We start from the raw sequence: 19,666 nt of genomic DNA, 5'->3' as shown, positions 1-19,666 counted from the left end.
AAGGGAACTGTCAATTTGCTCGACGCTTAACTGAATTTAATGGTGACGACTTACACTGCATGGGACCCCCCGCTGCCCCCTCCTACCGCACCGAATTGTTCACAGTGCATGGGTGTTTTACAACAGATTATGTCATTATGCCACGAAAAAGCATTTTAAAAATGATCATTCTTGAATTATCAAACTATGAACGAGGGTCGTTTTCAAACTCCAATTTAAAAGCCATCTACAACAAATACATAGAAAAGGATGACTGCAAAAGCGATGGATAATGTATATAAACATCAAAAGATCAGCTTTTTCCTCTTTTTGGATGGGGTAAGGTGCTTTAAAGGCGGAGAGAGGGGAGGAGGGGTCGAGTAAGAGCCACTTTCTTATGTTAAGCAGGCGCGCGGCTGTCCTCTATTGTGTGGTGTGAGGACTCTTTTCTCTGGCCAATTTGAGCACGCCTCAGTGGCCAGCCTGGCTCTGGCCCCCTGACGCATTATACAGCGCGGGAACAAAAGCAAGAGAATGTTGTCTTGTTCCTCAGCGTGCCCCCCTCATTGCTCCACTCTTCACTACAATCCCCTGGATGTCCTCCCGCTCCTTCACACACACACACACACACACACACACACACACACACACACACACACACACACACACACACACACACACACACACACACGCACACGCACACACACGCACACGCACACACACGCACACGCACACGCACACACACACACACACACACAAATACATAGGCCAGCATGCACTGGGCCTCTGGCCGACTTGTCAGTCTAAGGGAGCGCGACAGACGTCAATCCTTAATTAATCACGAATACGCAGCAGGGGCTCAAAACATTATTGAACGATATTGAAAACATTCTAATAAGCTTGTCGCACTGCCAAGGTGCAACGGAAACCCAGCCAGCAGGGCAACTGCACACGCACACACACATACTTGTATCCAAAATACCCCCTATCCACACTTTTATCCCATTCTTTGTTTTTGGGTGGTGGGGAGGGGACTTCATTCATCTCGACTCTGGATCGTGTGGAAGAAGTGGAGCAAGACCAGATTTAAATATGCTGAAGGGTGGAAGGAACTAAAGGAAGACCGGAAGATGCCAAAATACAACAGAATTCTTCAACACAGTTAGTTAGTAGGCAATTATTTAACATGGCATCAAAAGAGAAGACATTGTGCCTACTGCCGAGACTACTATATGCAGTATCTGCATCCTCACTAAGTTCTCCAAAGTATACAAAAAGGTTCCTCGGCCGCTATGCTGAAATGGAATGAACAATGGAGTCCCACATTGCAACATTAATTGGTCACACTCTGCAAGGGTGTGATTGTGTCTGTGGAAATGTGTGAGGTCAGAAACCGATGCTGGAAGAAAAAGAAAGGCTGCAACACAGTCATCATTTTCGTGTATTGAAAAAAAATCATCACCTTTGTTTTTTTTCATGAGCCAAGCCTTCCCTCAGTTGTCCTTACAAAAATTCAATGAATGATATTCATTCACTTCACAAGTTTGGAATATGAAGATGCTGATTGGTACAAGTGTGCCTTTAGCTGCCAACGATAAAAGGACACTCTATTGTAGTTTTATCACACAGTACAACCACATACCTTTTTCAAAACCATGCGGTTGACATGCTGACTGCATTAATGTCCCCCAGAAGTGTTGCCTGTGAATAGCATTTTTATTTCACAGCAAAGTTAGTTGAGGGAATATGCCATTACTACATCCAATAAGGTTCACAACACAACCTTGACATTTGCAGCAATAACTAGCTACGATTAGAATTACCACCCACTTTCAGAAAGTATCTGTTGGGTTATGGTATGGCTAGAATGATATTATGAACAACGAACCGGGGTAACTTTATCAAAGGCACAGAGATAAAGAGACACATTTCTGAGGACCTGTGTGCCATTCATCCACAACCATCACCACATGGTGGAGCATGTTAATGCACTGCCCCATGATACAAGGCTCTGCACATAACTCCTGAAAGCTGAAAAATTCCCAGTTCTTGGAATACCAGCATACTCAAAAGATATTTTTTTGTTTTGTTTGCTCTGTGTTGGCGTATGTATTGTCTATGTTATGGTTCCTTACAATAACCAACAACTTTGCATGGCCGACTAAAGAGGAGTGGACCGACATTCCATGGGTCATAAAAGCAATAACTTGATCAACGCCACATATACATATACAACGCTATATATGAGGGAGATGTGTTGCATGCATCATGTGAGGCAAATGGCAATCACATCAAATACTGACTGATTGAGCCACCACCAGCATCCTTTCAGGAAAACTGGGCATTTTTGGATGGGCTTTTGATGTGGACACACACCCATGCAACCGTGCTGTTCAACCATGCAGTATTTTGAAATGCCTGACGAGGTGGTGAGACTAACAGAGATTTAGACAATTTTGGGAACAATTACTGGGAACAAGGCGTTTTGTGCACATTGACAGTGTTACTCTGAGTTCACATGCTGATGACAAAAAGAAGAGGTTTTGCATTTATATTTTTGTTCAATCTGTACATGAAGAATGATTACCTGAACTTCAACTAATTGAAATTTCTGAAACAAAACCAGTAGTCAATGTTAATTTGGCACCACAAGCAAATGTAAACCAATGTTTACCAGAAATAATCAGTTGGTGGTTTCAGGCGCAGCCAAGCGTTTAAATTAAATGCTGTTACAGTCCTGCGACCTACTGGTCATACCTGATCATTGCTAGTAAAACCTTTGTGCATGATGTGGTAGAGGTGAACCAGGAAATCAGTGCTGGGAAGGACATCCTGGTGTCTGGTCATCATTTCACAGATCAGTTTATAAGCCTGCAGTTTGCCTTCTTTGTAATCTGCTGGCAGCATAGTGGCCTGCGCGGAACAAGAAGTACATGTATTATGAAAAAGGTCCATCAGTCGAATTTTGCTTACTGTTTAAGAGACACATTTGTGATTTTAATCTTATTAAATGTACAGTTGACTCTTTCTTAAAAATAAACTGTTGGAGGTTAAATTGTGAAATTTACACGCTTGAAAATCAAGGCACAGTTGTACAAAATAGTAAAATGCCGTTGACAACAAGTATCGTTTCATGACTAAACACAAATAACATTGTTGTGACCAAAAGTCCGAAGTCCAAATTTGCTAAAAATTACCGATTGATAATCAGTCATTTATTTTATTTCTTTTTTGATCAAACTAATTATTTCTGGCCTGGATAACAAATGTCTTTGCCCTGAGTCTTCAAAATGCTGCGAAAGAAGGGTTCAATGCTTTAGTGTTGACCATTTTTTGGGGTTTTTATGTGCCTTTTGGGTCTGTAAACCCCATGATCTGCAAGTGACCTTGAACTTTTTGAAAATGAACGGCACATTTTGCTACAGAATGCATTTTTGTCATAGTCCTGAAATTTCCTCTACTGGTTGCAGGCAGACAGGAGTCTCCTCCGTGTCTCATAAAACGCACAGTATTGTTCATTGTACGCTTCTCATACAATGATGTGCCCTGCAAAAAAATAATATATATAATAAAAATGTGCCTCATCTGTTCAAGGACATCCTCCCAGAGGCTTTGTGGTTTGTCAATTTGCATTGCTCAATGGTCCAACCATTTTTCAAAATAACTATTAGACAACATTTAGTTGCATCTGTGTTCTGTAAACTCCTAACAAAATGGTGCACATTTTTCAGATAATGCTTCAGCGGAATTAGTAATGTTGACTGCTGTTGTCAAGGGTTACGTGTTGTTGGTACCCTGAATAGCCAGGAGGCAAGCATACGGAGGGGAGGAATGAATGCAGGCTGTGGTGGAGAAGATTGATTGTCCACACTGATGCCAAGGTTGTCTCTAATCTGGAAACACAAATTTAACATAGAGGAGCTAAGACGACCAATAACAGTCATTTCTGCAGGAAATTGCGTGTGATGATTGTTTTATAGTTGGTATGAAAGTTTCACAGGTTTTTCATTTTACCTTTGCAAGTTTTTGCCACAGCTCATAGAGATAAGAAAACACTTTGCCGTGGATTTTGGGGCATTGGATGTTGTTGACATCGCCAAGGATTCCCAAAATCCTCCTCCACAGGACAAAGGCTGAATCAGCATGCCATCCTGTCTGGGTCCCACCCGCAATGATGCTCACATCATCGGTCAGACACTCGCTGCTGTCTGCGCGGTCAAAAAGGAGAGAGACTGGTTGAAAGTCTGGATTTGATAACTAACTTCATTTTGGGAGCGGATTTGTCGCTGTGACTGTTACAGAATGAGTCAAAACCTTTTTTTCAGTGAGACATAGGATTTAATCAAAAAGTGCTAAATGACATTTAGAGATATACTTTATAATGTGGTATGTTTGCCCAAATTTATAATTGATGCATGGTCACGAGTTGATTCAATCCCTGTCTACTGAAGTGAGCTGTAGAAATAGTTTTAGAAAACAGACAGTGCACGTGCAACAGCCAAATGAGTTTATATGGATTTGTGGGAAGACAGCACCACTTAGTGGGCAACAGAGAAGTGACAAAGAGAGACAGGTTAGATAAGAAACTGAAAAGTGTCAGGTAAAGTTGCGATAATTTATGAATGTTTTTCACTACTGATCGATAGAGAGATTATTAGTTACAATCCATTGAAGCAACAGCCGTGTGAATATGTGATGAGTGAGCCATGAGTAATAAACTATTTCAAGATGTGAAGTTGAGGTGTTGAGGTTGAAAAATGGAACGCATGAAGACTCAGTGATGATTGGCAGCTATGGAGCAGTACCCAAGTGGTGTGGCATATGTAAAACAGACTGATGAATGCTGTCATCCAGGGGGTAATCCTGCGGGCACTCAGTGTGCACCACTAAGGCTGGGGAGGCGGGGGGTTTCTGAGGATAGTGGAAGTGGATGTTGTGTTGGGGTGAGGGTGAAGAGTGGGGAGAGAGAGTACACCCAGGACCTATAAACAAGGGACAGAGATAAAATTGGGTTTGGGGAGGGGAGTAGAATGACAAAGACAAAAGCTTCATGATGATCACAAACAGCAAAAAGTCACAACATTGTGTAAGGTGTGTTAGGGTGAGGGACACGTCTCACTGAGCAGCACATTATTCTTGTTTACTTTGTCTTCCATTCATGGTAGGAAACTACAAACCCCAATCCTTACACAGCAGGCTCAAAATAAAACATTTATTGTACTATGAGCACACCTTGCTGATGAGTCCTCTGGAGTAAAATCACAAAAATCCACACGGGTGAATTTGTACGCAATGTGAGTTGTCACCTGCTAGAGCCTCATGGTGACTGAGAAGCAGATTCCCCGGGCTCTGCGGGTCAGCGGTCACATCCATGTGAGCTGACTGGGTGGACTGATTGTCAGCCTCCTCGTCAAAAACTTGCCACGTGACTTCAGCTTCATTAAGGTAGCCATTGGATGTCTCGCTGCTAATACTCTCGCCTGAGGAATGAAGGTAAGTGGCAGTTGCGCTTGAAATGGAAGATAAGGATTGAGTAAAGAATGCAAACGTTACATTGATCAATCAAATGAGGACAAAATCAGAGACTTTATTCTAACTTTTCTCTCTGAGCTTGGCCCTTGCATAGTGATGGTATCCCTCAGCACTATTTTCAATCTCAACTGGACTGCTGCTTTGACGGATCAGGATCTATGAACACAAGGAAATAGAAAGAACGCATTGTCATTCATTCTGTCTCGACACCAGTGATACAAGATTATAATACAAACGAGTGTCTCACAACTGGCAGTTCACTGCACTCTCGCCTCTTCGATGTTCCGCTGTCGGAAACATAGGAGGTCGGTGAAGGCACTCTCTTCTGTGCTGGAGTGCATAATGTGAGATAAAAAGAGACAAATATATGGTAATAAAAACGATACGATAATAAAAATAAGATAAAAAGAAAAGAAGACAATAAAAAAGTGGTCACACTTTTTCCTTGTCCACTTTATGAAGGGAGGTGCATTGTTATTGTATATAATGTACACTGTATTTACAGTGTAGCTTGAACTTTTAGTTATAGATAAGGCTATCAGATAAAGCTCAAAACTAACAAACAAAACCCCAAAATCATGATCAATTGCTAATTTGAGATACAAGAGAGGGGAAAACGTTATTATAATCATTATTATTGTAAACATGCATGATGCTCTCATTTATTAAAACGGTATGGACACGTCACAGACAACAACCACCAAAGTCTGCGCTCATGGTGACCTCTTTATGCCAGTTTTATTCTGCCTGGAGGAAATCAAAACCTGGATGGCACACATTGCCTTGAACTTCAACGAAAAAAAAGACAGAAATGATACTGTTAGGTCCCGGTGGCCCTTTCCATCCTGTAGACTTGGGCCCCCCCTCTCTTATAAGGACAACCGACATAACTTTTTTGTTTCCTAACTGACATCAGAAAAACGTTTTATAGCATCTAAAATACCCAAAACACGCAGTATGATATTTTTAGTCAAAGGCAAAACACCAATAAAAATGACTTAAAGTGTCCAAAATCTGCAAAAAAATGAACCCGGAAGTGGCCAGTTTCGGAAGGTCCCGCACCCTTGTTCGTGGTGTCACCCCAAGACGTCTTGCCTTGCTGGAGAATCAAAACAATGGCTTCATATTGGGAGAATATGCTTTCTTGTTACTCATCAAGTTATGAATATGATTCAAATAGTTCTGAAGAGGAAAGCATACATGTTTGCAATAGATTAAAGAAGTCCTTCCGTGTCATTTTGAGGCATCTGGACTGCAATGTAGCGTCCCAGAAAAGAGGCAGAAAATGTCGACAAAGCTCCGTATAAGGAATTAATCAGCCTGTGGAAACGGGCTGATTAATTCCTTACACGGAGCTTTGTCGCCTTTTCTGCCTCTTTTTGGTGCAACACGATGTTTTCAGACCAAACAAGTACAGCAAAATGCATTGACGTGATGGAAGGACTGCTACAATGTGTCCCTTTTTCGGTCAGGGGCGTTCCTTCAGTGACGTCACGTGAGGACTCGTCACCAACTCAAAAACAAGACTTCCGGAATATTCAGCGAGAGTCTTAAAACGTAAAATATAGCTATATGCGGTGGAATCTTTGTAAAATACGCTCAGTGGAAGTCATTTGAAGCCATTTTACAAATTATGGACACAACTTGTCCGGAGACGTCGGTTGTCCAAACTTGGGTCTTAAACTGGACAGTGACTTTAAACTTGACCAACAAATTGGTGCTGTTGTTAAATCCAACTTCTTTCATCTTGGGCAGCTGGCTAAAATAAAGCCTCTCCCTTCTCATGAGCACTTTGTAGCAGTAATTCATGCCTTTGGCACATCTCGGCTCGATTACTGTAATGCGCTTTACTTTAGAGTCAGGCAATCTTCCATGAAGCGTCTCCAGCTGGTCCAGAATGCCGCCGCTCGCCTCTTTACTGCTACTCGTAAGAGGGAGCACATAACTCCTGCTCTGGCATCCCTTCACTGGCTCCCTATACATTTTAGAGTTGTTTTCAAGATCTTATTATTTGTTTTAACATCTTTAAATGGCCTCACTCCTTATTATCTCTCAGTGCTCATCCACCCCGACGAGCTTCCCGGCGCCTCAGATCTCCTGACCAGACATTATTAGATGTGCCAAAAACTAAACGGAGGCTCAGAGGGGATGGAGCCTGTTCCGTTGCTGGTCCCACTCTCTGGAATGACCTGCCACTGAACATTTGGCAAGCCCCCTCGCTGCCCATATTGAAAACCTGCCTCAAAACTCACCTTTAGTCGTTGGCATATCACTCAGCATGACTCAGACTTGGTATTAGTTTTACTCCTTGTTGCTTTATACTATGTACTATACTTTGTTCAAACACATCTTTTCTGGAATTTACCAAACAATTCATTTGGATGATCAGATAGGGTTGGACTTTTTTTCTGAATAAATAAAGTCAGCCTTTTGTATAGACATAGATACATAGATAGACAGATAGACTACTTTTATACAGCACTGCAACTTTGTACCTTGTAATGTATCAGAAAACTGCTGCGTGATGTCTGACGTGCTACTGCTACGTAGGAGCGGGCTATCGCCTCCCCCTAATTCTTCACATTCTGAGAGCTGACATTCCTCCACATCTGCTCCAAAGGACAAAAAGAACGTAAAATGAAGCAATAGTGAAACAATCAATCAACCTGTATCCAAATCCTGAGGTGCAAGAACAAATAAGCAAAACTTTAGGCATGCACACATGCAGTGGTAACGGAGGTGCAAGTCCAAGTTTTTTTTACCGCCACAATAGTCTGGTGGAACCGCTCAAAACCCTCTGCACCAGTTAGAGGTACAGAAGACAGTCGATGATGGGATGACAAGTGAACGATACAGGATGGGTGAAGGCCACAAACACAGAAATAATGTACATTCACCTCTCCAAAGCCACTTTACCTGAGAGTCTGTGAGAGCAAGTAGAGGTACCAGAAGAGATACCAGGCAAGACAGAGCTCACAGTGTGGAGCAGGCTAGGAACGCTTTTAGTAGTGGGCAAAGCCTCACATAGGTGAACACAGTTGCTGATGGACTGGCTTCGTTTAGCTTCCATCAGTCAAAGAGAGAGCAGAATGTGAAAAAGGAAGGAATAAAGATAACAAAGACAGTATTAACAATAACAGAGTGCAGTCTCAGGAAAATACCCCACAGCATAATTACTCATTCACTGCCATTCCTGAATTTATTCAGGAATTTAAAAGTGTGATGTTGAGCGCCATTCCCAAATTTGTTCAGGTTCTGTTCTTTTCTTGCGGTGGTGCAGATAAAGCGCTGGCCAGACCATGAGGGGAAAGAATTTCCCTTTTTTCCATGTTAGCACTTTGTTGCAGCTTCAGCGGTTGTTAAAGCGCTATATAATCCATTATGTATGTATTGCATTGTATTTTGGACACCCACCCTCATTTCAAGCTCATATAATTCCAGACCCATATAATTTAAGAATTAACTCTTTTTCTGATGAAAGAAGAGTCGAATTTTTCGAATGTCCTTCCCTCCCTCTCCCGCTCTTTCCCTCTCTCTCCCTCTCTCTCACAAACACACACAGACACGCACACACGCACACACTAACACCTTTCAGTCTGGAATTGTTGATTCTCACTTTGTGAACAAGTCTAGCCCTCTTCCATCTGTTCACTTCCTTTCTTTGACGTGTTAACTGTGGACTTCAAAAGCCCTCTGCCCAAATGTCCGACACCTTTGCACACAGGCATTTGGGCGCGCTGAATACAGACCCATACATCTGGACATGTCCAAATTAAATGAAACTTTAAACATGATACCATTTTGCTTGTAGGTTTCTCGATCAAACTATCACAAAATGTCACACAATTAAATGTGTACGTTCTTTGAGAAGAGAGAAGGGCTCACGTTGCCTTTGAAGATCATTGGGGAAGACATCCAATTCCACTCAAAGAAAGGGCATGGAATTTGAAGCAGTTGTGCTTCAGAGATTACAAATGGACACACACACACACACACACACACACACACACACACACACACACACACACGCACGCACGCACGCACGCACACACACACACACACACACACACACACACACACACACACACACACACACACACACACACACACGCACACACACACGCACACGCGCACACTAATTTTTTTTCCCCATCAGGTTCAAATGCTGCTTTTTGTTCACCGAGCTTGTCATTCCACAGCATTACAGGTAATTGCAGAAAAAAAATGGTATTGTCTCTTTTATCTTCCTTATTCCGTCCAGACCAAAAATTCTGAAATGCATTTTAGCGAGTTACTGTTAACCATTTATAATGAGCCTTCCACATCTCAATCAGATAAGAGGCATTTCTGCGTGTGGACTGAGCTGTAACAATGGCCACCCTCAGCCAGCCTTTGACATTCTGTCGAGACATGGAAATGGAGTCAACGTGCAATGACATACAAGAGGGATAATAGGGGCCATCTGCTGGGGTTTTCTCTCATTGGTTTGTGGCTGGTGTTTACATGGACCTCTGACGTGGATTTCAGTGCAGTCAATGAATTTGAGAGTGGCAGGAGCTTTGTAGCATCAGCTTCTTACACAAAGGTGGAGGATCAAGAAAATATTCACCTAAATAAAATCTTCCCTGGCCCCAACTAAATCTAGTAACAGCCATACATTTTTACAAGAATAATAACTCCATTAACAGAATATAAATGTGAAGAGGGCGTCATATCAGAGGAGAGGTCTGGCAACGCCACCTCTGTCCATTAGGGATACATATAGGGCCAGAGTTACCAGCATAACTTTAGTTCGCTGACAAAGCTCTTCAGATGAGGAGCGAAACATAAGACACCTTGAAAGAAGTGCAGATGACGGCTGAAGAAACCTTTTCATCAATGTGAACAGGGGTATATAATTTCACATCTGATTTGAAATTATTTGTATGATCGGCTATCCTATATGTATGATCGGCTATCCTATATCCTGTATCCTTTTACAACGACAACCTTGTCATAATAAATAAGTCTCTACCAGAAGCTTTTTGTCGCACAATGCTGCGGGCCTTCTCCACATCAGGAGCCCCTGACGTTGTGGCAGAACGAATCCTCATTGGTTCCTGAACTCCTGTCCCAGCCAAATCTCCTTGGTTCCTCCAACTTAGTGAGAAGGAACGTGCCACTGCAGCTGCTTTCTGGGAATCCGGAATTACACCTGCCAAGGAGAAAACACTCCCTTGTTATAGAATTAATTTGATAATCATTGTTTTTTTGTTTGTTGAGTTTTTAATTTAGTTTTAAGAGATCAAGTTATGAGAATGTGATACATTTTGTAATACACTGGATACAACATTACATTTTCTGTGCAAAGGAGAGAAAAAAATTGAGTTACAAAGTGAATCATTACGTCTGTGTAAGCTCTCAGTCGTACAGGAGTGGTCCATCGATGATAAGGTTTCTTCAGCCGTCATCTGTACAAAAGTGAAGGTTTCGGACGTTTCGCCTCCTATCCAAGAGGCTTCGTCAGCGAACTAAAGTCTGACTGGTCGTATCGGCCCCATTTATATATCCCTAATGTCCAGACATGGTGGCGCCGGACACAGCTATGATAGGTCCCTACTCTCAGGTTGGGGGGGGGGGGGGGGGGGGGGCCGGGGACCCCTCCCTGTGGCCCCACTGATTGTTCCTACATTCCTGACTAACGACTGGCCTATTACCCCCACTCCCCCCGGTATCACCTCATCAGCATAACGACCCTCATCAGCATTGCGAAAGTTGCCTAACCTGTTTTGCCTAAGCAGGCTATTGTATGAACGATCCAAATTGAACCTCACCCCACCAGACCGGTTTAATGATGGATTTTGTTGTTTTATAAGAATCGCTTCTTTTACCCCCCTTTCAAACCATCTATGTTCTTTCGCTAAGATTTTAACCTCATTGTCGTCAAATGAGTGGTTGCTAGCTTTTAGGTGCAAATGTACTGCCGATTGAGGCCCACTAGTATTATCCCTGCGATGTTGATAAAGTCTTTTTTTGAGAATTTGTTGAGTCTCCCCAATGTACTGCTCTTTACAATTTTCATTCTTACAATGTATGGAATAAACTACATTACTTTGTTTTCATTTGGTAGCCTATCTTTTGGATGCATTAATTTTTGCCTTAACGTGTTTATCGGTTTGAAATAAGTAGGAATTTTATGTTGCCAAAGGACTCTTTGTAATTTTTCAGAAACTCCTGCAATGTACGGTACTGCTACTCCTCTCCTTTTTGAATCTTGAGAATTATTGGTTTCGTTCGCTATTCTTTCTTCCTGACATTTGTTGAATGACCACTGAGGTTACCCACAGTTAGTGAGTGCTCTCCTGATATGTTTTGACTCCTTTTCTCTACCCTCACATCCTTCTCGGGGACAAAACCTAGACACTGGTTTAGATATGTGGACGATACTTTTGTCATAATTAAGAAACAAGAAATTCAATCATTCACAGATCACCTCAACTCTGTAGACTTCAACATTAAATTTACTCGTGAGGACATTCAAGAGAACCAACTAGCCTTCTTGGATTGTAAAGTAATTATAAAAGAGGACAGAGCGCTAAAAACAGAAGTCTTTAGGAAGGCTACGCACACTGACCAATACTTACTTTTTGACTCTAACCACCCTTTACAACATAAACTAGGAGTTATCAGAACCCTCCAGCATAGGGCTAAACTAATACCAACTAGCACTGAAGGTAGAGAAAAGGAGTCAAAACATATCAGGAGAGCACTCACTAACTGTGGAAGAAAGAATAGCGAACGAAACCAATAATTCTCAAGATTCAAAAAGGAGAGGAGTAGCAGTACCGTACATTGCAGGAGTTTCTGAAAAATTACAAAGAGTCCTTTGGCAACATAAAATTCCTACTTATTTCAAACCGATAAACACGTTAAGGCAAAAATTAGTGCATCCAAAAGATAGGCTACCAAATGAAAAACAAAGTAATGTAGTTTATTCCATACATTGTAAGAATGAAAATTGTAAAGAGCAGTACATTGGGGAGACTCAACAAATTCTCAAAAAAAGACTTTATCAACATCGCAGGGATAATACTAGTGGGCCTCAATCGGCAGTACATTTGCACCTAAAAGCTAGCAACCACTCATTTGACGACAATGAGGTTAAAATCTTAGCGAAAGAACATAGATGGTTTGAAAGGGGGGTAAAAGAAGCGATTCTTATAAAACAACAAAATCCTTCATTAAACCGGTCTGGTGGGGTGAGGTTCAATTTGGATCGTTCATACAATAGCCTGCTTAGGCAAAACAGGTTAGGCAACATTCGTAATGCTGATGAGGGTCGTTATGCTGATGAGGTGATACCGGGGGGAGTGGGGGTAATAGGCCAGTCGTTAGTCAGGAATGTAGGAACAATCAGTGGGGCCACAGGGAGGGGTCCCCCCCCCCCCAACCTGAGAGTAGGGACCTATCATAGCTGTGTCCGGCGCCACCATGTCTGGACATTAGGGATATATAAATGGGGCCGATACGACCAGTCAGACTTTAGTTCGCTGACGAAGCCTCTTGGATAGGAGGCGAAACGTCCGAAACCTTCACTTTTGTACAGATGACGGCTGAAGAAACCTTATCATCGAAAGTGAATCATTAAAAAAAAAAAAAACATAATACATAGCTTTAAAATAAAGTTTTATCAATTCAGTCAGGATTGTGTAGCATGGTCCTGGGCCTCCAGGGCTTGAGGGTGTGACATGGCTCAAAACTATTGGTTTTGTGTGTGTGTGTGTGTGTGTGTTTGTTTGTTTTTTGCTGTCTTCCTCACCACGTGCTCGATGCTTCTTCTCCTTCTGTTCACTGAGTTTATCCAGGGGCAGGTTGGCCATGTCTAAGCCATAAACAGAGCGGGCCAGCACAGCTGTCAAGGAGTCCATGATGCTGGCCCACTCTGTGACCAATTCCTCCCAGTAAGTCAGAGAGGACAGCACTGAAAGAAGCTCATCCCATAACTCCCGAGAGATGTACACACACAGGTTGGCTCGCACCCATGCGACAATGATGGTCTGCATGCAAAATAAGAACAAATATGAATATGCGAATTGAGTTCAAACACTAAAATGTGACAAGAGAAACCACAGATGGATTTTGGAATGTATTATTTATCTTTCTTTTGGTTCATTAAATAGTGATTAATTGATAAAATAAACGTTAAGCTTATCATAAACAGACATACGCGAAAAAGTATGGAGGCCAAACTTTCGGCAAAGCTGTCTTTTCTTTGGTTTTCTGACGGCTTCTTCATCACGGCTTCAGTGATCCTCAGTAGGACCTGCAACATCTGCTCCCTGCAAGTAATGCAACAAATTCAAGACAGTGCATGTGCTACAGGTAAAGTGAGAGGGATAAAGTGGGAGAGAGGGAGAGACAGAGAGAGAAAGAGACACACAGAGAGAGAAAGAGACACAGAGACACAGAGAGAGAGAGAGAGAGAGAGAGAGAGAGAGAGAGAGAGAGAGAGAGAGAGAGAGAGAGAGAGAGAGAGAGAGAGAGAGAGAGAGAGAGAGAGAGAGAGAGAGAGAGAGAGAGAGAGAGAGAGAGAGAGAGAGAGAGAGAGAGAGAGAGAGAGAGAGAGAGAGAGAGAGAGAGAGAGAAGAAGGGGAGAGAATACTGACCAGGTCTGTGTGTTCATGGTGTGCTCCATGATCATGTGTCGGTAGATGTTCAAGACGCACTTGCACACCTCAACCTGATTCTCCAGGAGCTTCGGTACATCCTGGCATGGCTCAAGGAGAAAAACATTTGAAGAGTTTGTCAGGAACACCTGCAATTTTGGAGACATGTCAATACAGTCATCTAGTATTATGACAGACATGATCAAAATGACCTGGAGTGTGGGCTGGATGCCCGCCTTGATATCCCTGTTTTTCTCCTCTGTGAGAAAACCTCGACTGATCGCACTGCTGAAAGAGTAGGTCCTTCCCCAACTTGATGATCGCTTGTGGCCAAGACTCGGAAGTATCTGTTAAAAGACAGTCAAGGCTTAAAAAAAATCAAGCATTCAACTGCAGAGTTTTACAACCCATGTCACAAACCTGCAGGACACATTATACAGCTCATCTTACGAATATCACATGATCAAAATTAGAAAACAGGTGAGGCACGATTGGTCTTTACCTCAACCCTGAGCAACTGCAATGCCATTTTCAATCAACAGCAAGTGGTATAATAGCCATCCCATGCGATGATGAAATGCTGATTAATTGATATCCCACAAACCCAATGTTAGTCAGACCATGTTTAGCACATGCTATTGTCAATAAATATTTTATGTTGACATCTTTCGATTAAATTAAATGAAACAGCTTGATTAATAAAAAAACAAGCTCACACAATTTAAAACGCAAATGCGAATTGTGTACCAATTTCTGACCTCTTTATACTGTAGATTACAAGAACAGTGGGTGGCAATCAGCACACATTCTAAATGTTACAATTCCACAATTTCATGATCACACATTTTTCCAGGAAATGCAAGAGTCAAAATATGGACACCAATACCTGTACTTGCATGTTATTATTCTCTGTGCTGAGTATCTGCTCAGTGCTCCCATCTCCTTCATCATCCTGTACAGTTTTGTCTGGCTCAGTCATAAAGCTGGGCTTCTCCTGTAGTATCCACATACGGTACACTTTGATCACTTTCCTGGTTGCCGATGCTTCACAGGACGGTAACAAGAAAGCCTTAGGAAAGAACACACGATTGTTGCATTTGTGATGATGTTGTAACATATGGTCAGCAGAGGGCAACTTAATTCATTTAATTCCTGGAAAACTCACCAGACACGATATATTGGAAATAAAATGTTGCATCCATTTTACAAAGAAGTACAAATACTTTACACAAGTGTGATAAATACCTGGTGGAAGACCTCGTTGACAAAATTCACATTGTCCCTGGTGGATAGTAAGATGGCATGCACCATGTCATAGACATACTGGTGCTCCTCCTCAATGCTACATAAACTGGAATCACTGGGACGTCGATCTGAGAGTGTGCTACTGTTGGAGTGGTTCTTCTCTGGCTCCCCCGGAGGCCCGTTTGTGTCCCCGTCTGATGTCTTCTCCTTTTCCTGGCTGCTACCGCCTGCAGTGACAGTCTGGACACGTTGTACTACTTGTGAGATACAATATATATATATATATATATATATATATATATATATATATATATATATATATATATATATATATATATATATATATATAGTAAAGTCTCGTTATATCGATATTCTTGGGAGTCGGAAAAAATATCGATATAACCGGACTAACGATATATCCGATCCTGCGGGCATGTAATTTTCTCCTTGAGTTCATAGAAATAGTATCGTAATAAGCAGTACTATCGATATAACGAGACTTTACAGTATATAGTATCTCACAAGTACAACATGTTTGTCTTTGCTAGGCATTACCCAAGACATTTGCAGATTGCAAGAATATGCTGGATAAAGGGACCTGACATTGCTTTCAAATAACCGCAAAAACAACATCCATAGTTGCTCAATTCCCACCTGAATGAGTTTGGGAAGTACTTCAGGGCCATTCTTTGTGTTTTGCGCTGTTGCAACACTGCTGATATACTTCTTCTTGAGGAAGAAAGTGACCAGCCAGGTGATGAAGGCTACGCGGGGAGCTAGGTATTGATCCCTGGTGCAGAAGGTGCTCTCGTTGTTCCTTGTAACTGGCACATACAAGGGTTTTGGTCTGTGATGTGGGAGCTCTAATTGTAGAAGAAATAGAGGAAAGTGGAGGGTGGGGGGGGGGCAGACAAAGGGAGAGATAGAGAGAGAGAGAGAGAGAGAGAGAGAGAGAGAGAGAGAGAGAGAGAGAGAGAGAGAGAGAGAGAGAGAGAGAGAGAGAGAGAGAGAGAGAGAGAATGAAAATGAACTGTCAAGAAAACTTGTCCTGAGGGGTTAAAACTTAAATGGCAAAAGCAGATATGACACTCTTCTTGGCTAGCAGGTAAAACAAGAAACCTTTCTGAGAGTATTAATAAATGTTATTTTTTTTGTTTTGTCTTGTCATACATAAAACAGAAAATATAACCATCCATGAATTATCTGTACTGCATATTCTCATTTGGGTCATGAGTGTACTGAAGCACACGCCTGCTGATTTTGAGTGAGAGGCGGGCTATACCCTGAACTGAGTGGCAGCCCATCACAACCCACGATCACAACCAGAGACAATTTCCGGTAACCTGCCACACATGTTTTTGGAATGTGGGAGGACACAAGAGTATCGGGGAAAAAGCGCAAATGAATGCGGAAGAGGAATGCAAGAGATCGAATTTGAATCCAGGACTAGGAGGCAGATGTGCTCACCGGTCATTCACTGTGCCACCCGTAGACAGAATACACAGTGATTCCAGGTGACATATTTATTAAAAGTGATAAACACCTCCTTACCTAACAATGGCTTGTAGAGATTTGTGAGTTTGGTGAAGGAGGGGAATAGATGCGGAAGGTAGTACTTCTTGAACAGGCTGAACAGAAACCTGAAGCCTGTCTCCTGGTTGTCTTTGTTCCTCCACTCTAAGCTAGATGCCTGGGTAGGTAGACAGGACAAAGACTGACAAGGTCAGGCTACGGGGAGTGGAGTTGAATACATCATCACTCAGTCTGTCACTGTTTATTGTTTGCTCATAAAAGATTGAAGGCATTGTACTTCAAAATAGCTAGCCAAGGGAAAATAGCATTGCCTTGGCGCAAATGGAATGAGTGTACACACTTAACATCTGCCATAATGTTTGGGTTTACATTATTATCTGCAATTGTAAAACATAGAAGCACTTGGAAAAAATGTTCGTCATCCACACAAAACCCGATTAACGAAGTGAGAAAGCAGGCATGTACTGTAAATCAAGATATAACTATAGCATACATCAAAAATATATCAACAATGTCATATTTTTAAATAATATTTTAAAATTAATAATTATAAAGCCAAAAAACAATTTACTTTGGGGCAAATATGATGAGAAATATAGTCCCGTGCCATTTCCCTTGCAACAGTATCAATTACCTGGGTAACCATGAACTTGAGAAGGGTTTCAAGGATGTAACAAGTCTGGTCATCTGCTCCCTTCTCGCCAGCCACAGCTGGAACAAGTGGGGTGATCTCTTCAGGCACCACTTTTGCTGTTCACATTGACATATATGATGAGATAAAAGCGGATAATAAGTATGAATATATTGTGTCCATTCCTTGCTCACCATCAGGTGGGTTGGAGAAAGGGTTGTAAATGATTGTGTCAAGAGTGCAAGGCCCTCTGGATGAAGGAACTGCGGGGAAACCTGGCACCAGACAGGCATAGATAAGGAACTGCTCCTCAGCACAATTGTCCCTTAAGGCTTGCAGCCACAGCAGGAAGAGACGCATCCCCTCACACCGGATCTAGAACAACATTCAAAGAATGAGCATTTGGTATGAACACAAAATGGAGTGAAGAGAAAGCAGAAGCACTGTGGCTGTACTTGAATTGGTAACAACAGAAAACAATTTTGCTCGCGACATCAGTGGAGTAATATTTACCCATGTATTTATTATATTTTTATATCAATGTTACCTTGAAAGAATTTCCAGTGTGAAGAAACTTTTTCAGGATAGAACCTGAAAAAAAAAAATCAAGCAACAAATGTGAAGCACGCCTCATATTCACCATACCTACAGACAAACAGACGCTCACAACAAACACTGTAAAATGAACAGGTGAAGGTGTTTTGCTGCCAAGGCAGATGAACCTAATTGGGGTCTTGTGAGATGGGGGTACTAAATGACATTTTTGTGTTGAAAATGAACATTTGTTAGCACTGACATGCGTTAAAATAAGCTGTCTGCTGCAATCAAATAAGACAAAGCTCTGATTGCTAAATGTCTTGCGTTGTGTATATCAAGGAGTAAGAGATGCGAGAATGAGAGCGGGGGGAGAGAGAGAGAAAGATATCTTGAAAGGTGACCACTGGTGGCCCAATGAATTTTATCTCAATAAAAGTGTTTTTAAACAATACATTTTAAGTTTACTGTCATGATTTCTTTGAAATGAGGGATGAATTCAGGGATCAATTCAGAAAGATTAATTTTTACTGCATCTGACTTTAGAACAAGGACAACAGCAGCATCAATGTTAGGTAAACTAAAAATGAAGAGCCATGAATGACTGTTGCGCTGATGATGCTGACAACGAAATCTAAATGGGGCAATCGGAACTTGCACAATGCTTTTCATTCTATGGGGGTCTGAATTCCCTCCGTTTCCTGGTACGCTTAGCCTCACAAGGGTCACAGGGTCAGTCGAAGCCTATTCCAGCTCTTTCTGGCAATAGTACACCCTGAATTGGTTGCCAGCCAATCGCAGGGCACACAGAGACGAAGATCAAGCATTTGCGCTCGCAGTCACACCTAGGGACAATTTAGCGCGCTCAATCTACCTGGCGTTCATGTTTTTGGAATGTGTATTGTTTTAAATTCATTGATATGACCAATTATTTATTCTTTCGTGTGCAAAACAAATATATCTCAAATGGTATGCGAGCATAGTGATGAAAAATCAGGTACCGGGATATATCACTAAAATATACTAAGTGGTAACAGGAAATGTTTGACATTTCACTTGTGAAAAAAGTTAGCACCACGTACCTATACTGTGAAACTGCCAACGGTTGTAGATTTTCTCTGGGAGAAACTGCAGAATTTTCTGTGGCAAACAAATTATGCAAAGTTAGTCAGTGGTCAATAATCTTTTCTTGAGCTTTATCACTACTACGAGTAGATTTCAGGAAACACAACAGACTAGTGTAGAATGCATTTGTCGGTGTGTATTTTATCTAATCAATGAGCTGTGATTGTTTTTGTGCTGTACCATAGTGACCTCATCCTTTTAACTCTGCCTGCTTTTACAAAACATGTCAAAGTGCAGAGTAATGTCATTCCCTCAGTGCCAACCAAGTCAACTCTTTAGACAGTCCAAATCTATTAGCAGCCGATCATTACTGTTAAATGCAATAGTGTAGGTAAGATCCTCATATTTGGGCAGATTAAAAAAAAACATGATTGGGATACGGAGAACGATGGTGTTTCTTTCACACACAGCCCATAACAGTTATTGAAATGTAAACAGGCTC

The 19,666-nt window shown here is 41.8% G+C and overlaps 1 protein-coding gene across 6 annotated transcripts in view; it reads right to left on the bottom strand.

The window, feature by feature from the left end:
• The window catches only part of ralgapa2 (Ral GTPase activating protein catalytic subunit alpha 2), a 112,030-nt gene that overhangs the window by 58,269 nt on the left and 34,095 nt on the right, over positions 1 to 19,666 (bottom strand). For 4 of the 6 annotated variants that reach the window (XM_089003848.1, XM_089003852.1, XM_089003847.1 and 1 more), the window contains exons 4-25: positions 19,182 to 19,239; positions 18,113 to 18,156; positions 17,760 to 17,940; positions 17,569 to 17,684; positions 16,953 to 17,091; positions 16,056 to 16,264; positions 15,402 to 15,641; positions 15,043 to 15,225; positions 14,369 to 14,503; positions 14,157 to 14,305; positions 13,718 to 13,829; positions 13,310 to 13,547; positions 10,526 to 10,705; positions 8,428 to 8,574; positions 8,007 to 8,120; positions 5,759 to 5,841; positions 5,577 to 5,667; positions 5,286 to 5,459; positions 4,785 to 4,961; positions 3,994 to 4,187; positions 3,774 to 3,872; positions 2,737 to 2,892 (exon numbers count right to left, since the gene is read on the bottom strand). In XM_089003848.1, coding sequence (XP_088859974.1) covers positions 2,737 to 2,892; positions 3,774 to 3,872; positions 3,994 to 4,187; positions 4,785 to 4,961; positions 5,286 to 5,459; positions 5,577 to 5,667; positions 5,759 to 5,841; positions 8,007 to 8,120; positions 8,428 to 8,574; positions 10,526 to 10,705; positions 13,310 to 13,547; positions 13,718 to 13,829; positions 14,157 to 14,305; positions 14,369 to 14,503; positions 15,043 to 15,225; positions 15,402 to 15,641; positions 16,056 to 16,264; positions 16,953 to 17,091; positions 17,569 to 17,684; positions 17,760 to 17,940; positions 18,113 to 18,156; positions 19,182 to 19,239 — 3,219 coding nt within the window. The remainder of the gene's footprint in view (positions 1 to 2,736; positions 2,893 to 3,773; positions 3,873 to 3,993; positions 4,188 to 4,784; positions 4,962 to 5,285; positions 5,460 to 5,576; positions 5,668 to 5,758; positions 5,842 to 8,006; positions 8,121 to 8,427; positions 8,575 to 10,525; positions 10,706 to 13,309; positions 13,548 to 13,717; positions 13,830 to 14,156; positions 14,306 to 14,368; positions 14,504 to 15,042; positions 15,226 to 15,401; positions 15,642 to 16,055; positions 16,265 to 16,952; positions 17,092 to 17,568; positions 17,685 to 17,759; positions 17,941 to 18,112; positions 18,157 to 19,181; positions 19,240 to 19,666) is intronic. The other 2 variants (XM_089003851.1, XM_089003849.1) reach the window with 2 other exon arrangements.

The sequence above is a fragment of the Hippocampus bargibanti genome, linkage group LG09 (genome assembly GCF_051943395.1).
Source record: "Hippocampus bargibanti isolate YZ-2025 linkage group LG09, ASM5194339v1, whole genome shotgun sequence".
Classification (NCBI taxonomy): Eukaryota; Metazoa; Chordata; class Actinopteri; order Syngnathiformes; family Syngnathidae; genus Hippocampus; species Hippocampus bargibanti.
Note: the sequence above shows the minus strand (reverse complement) of the source record. Positions and strands in the feature narration are given on the sequence as shown.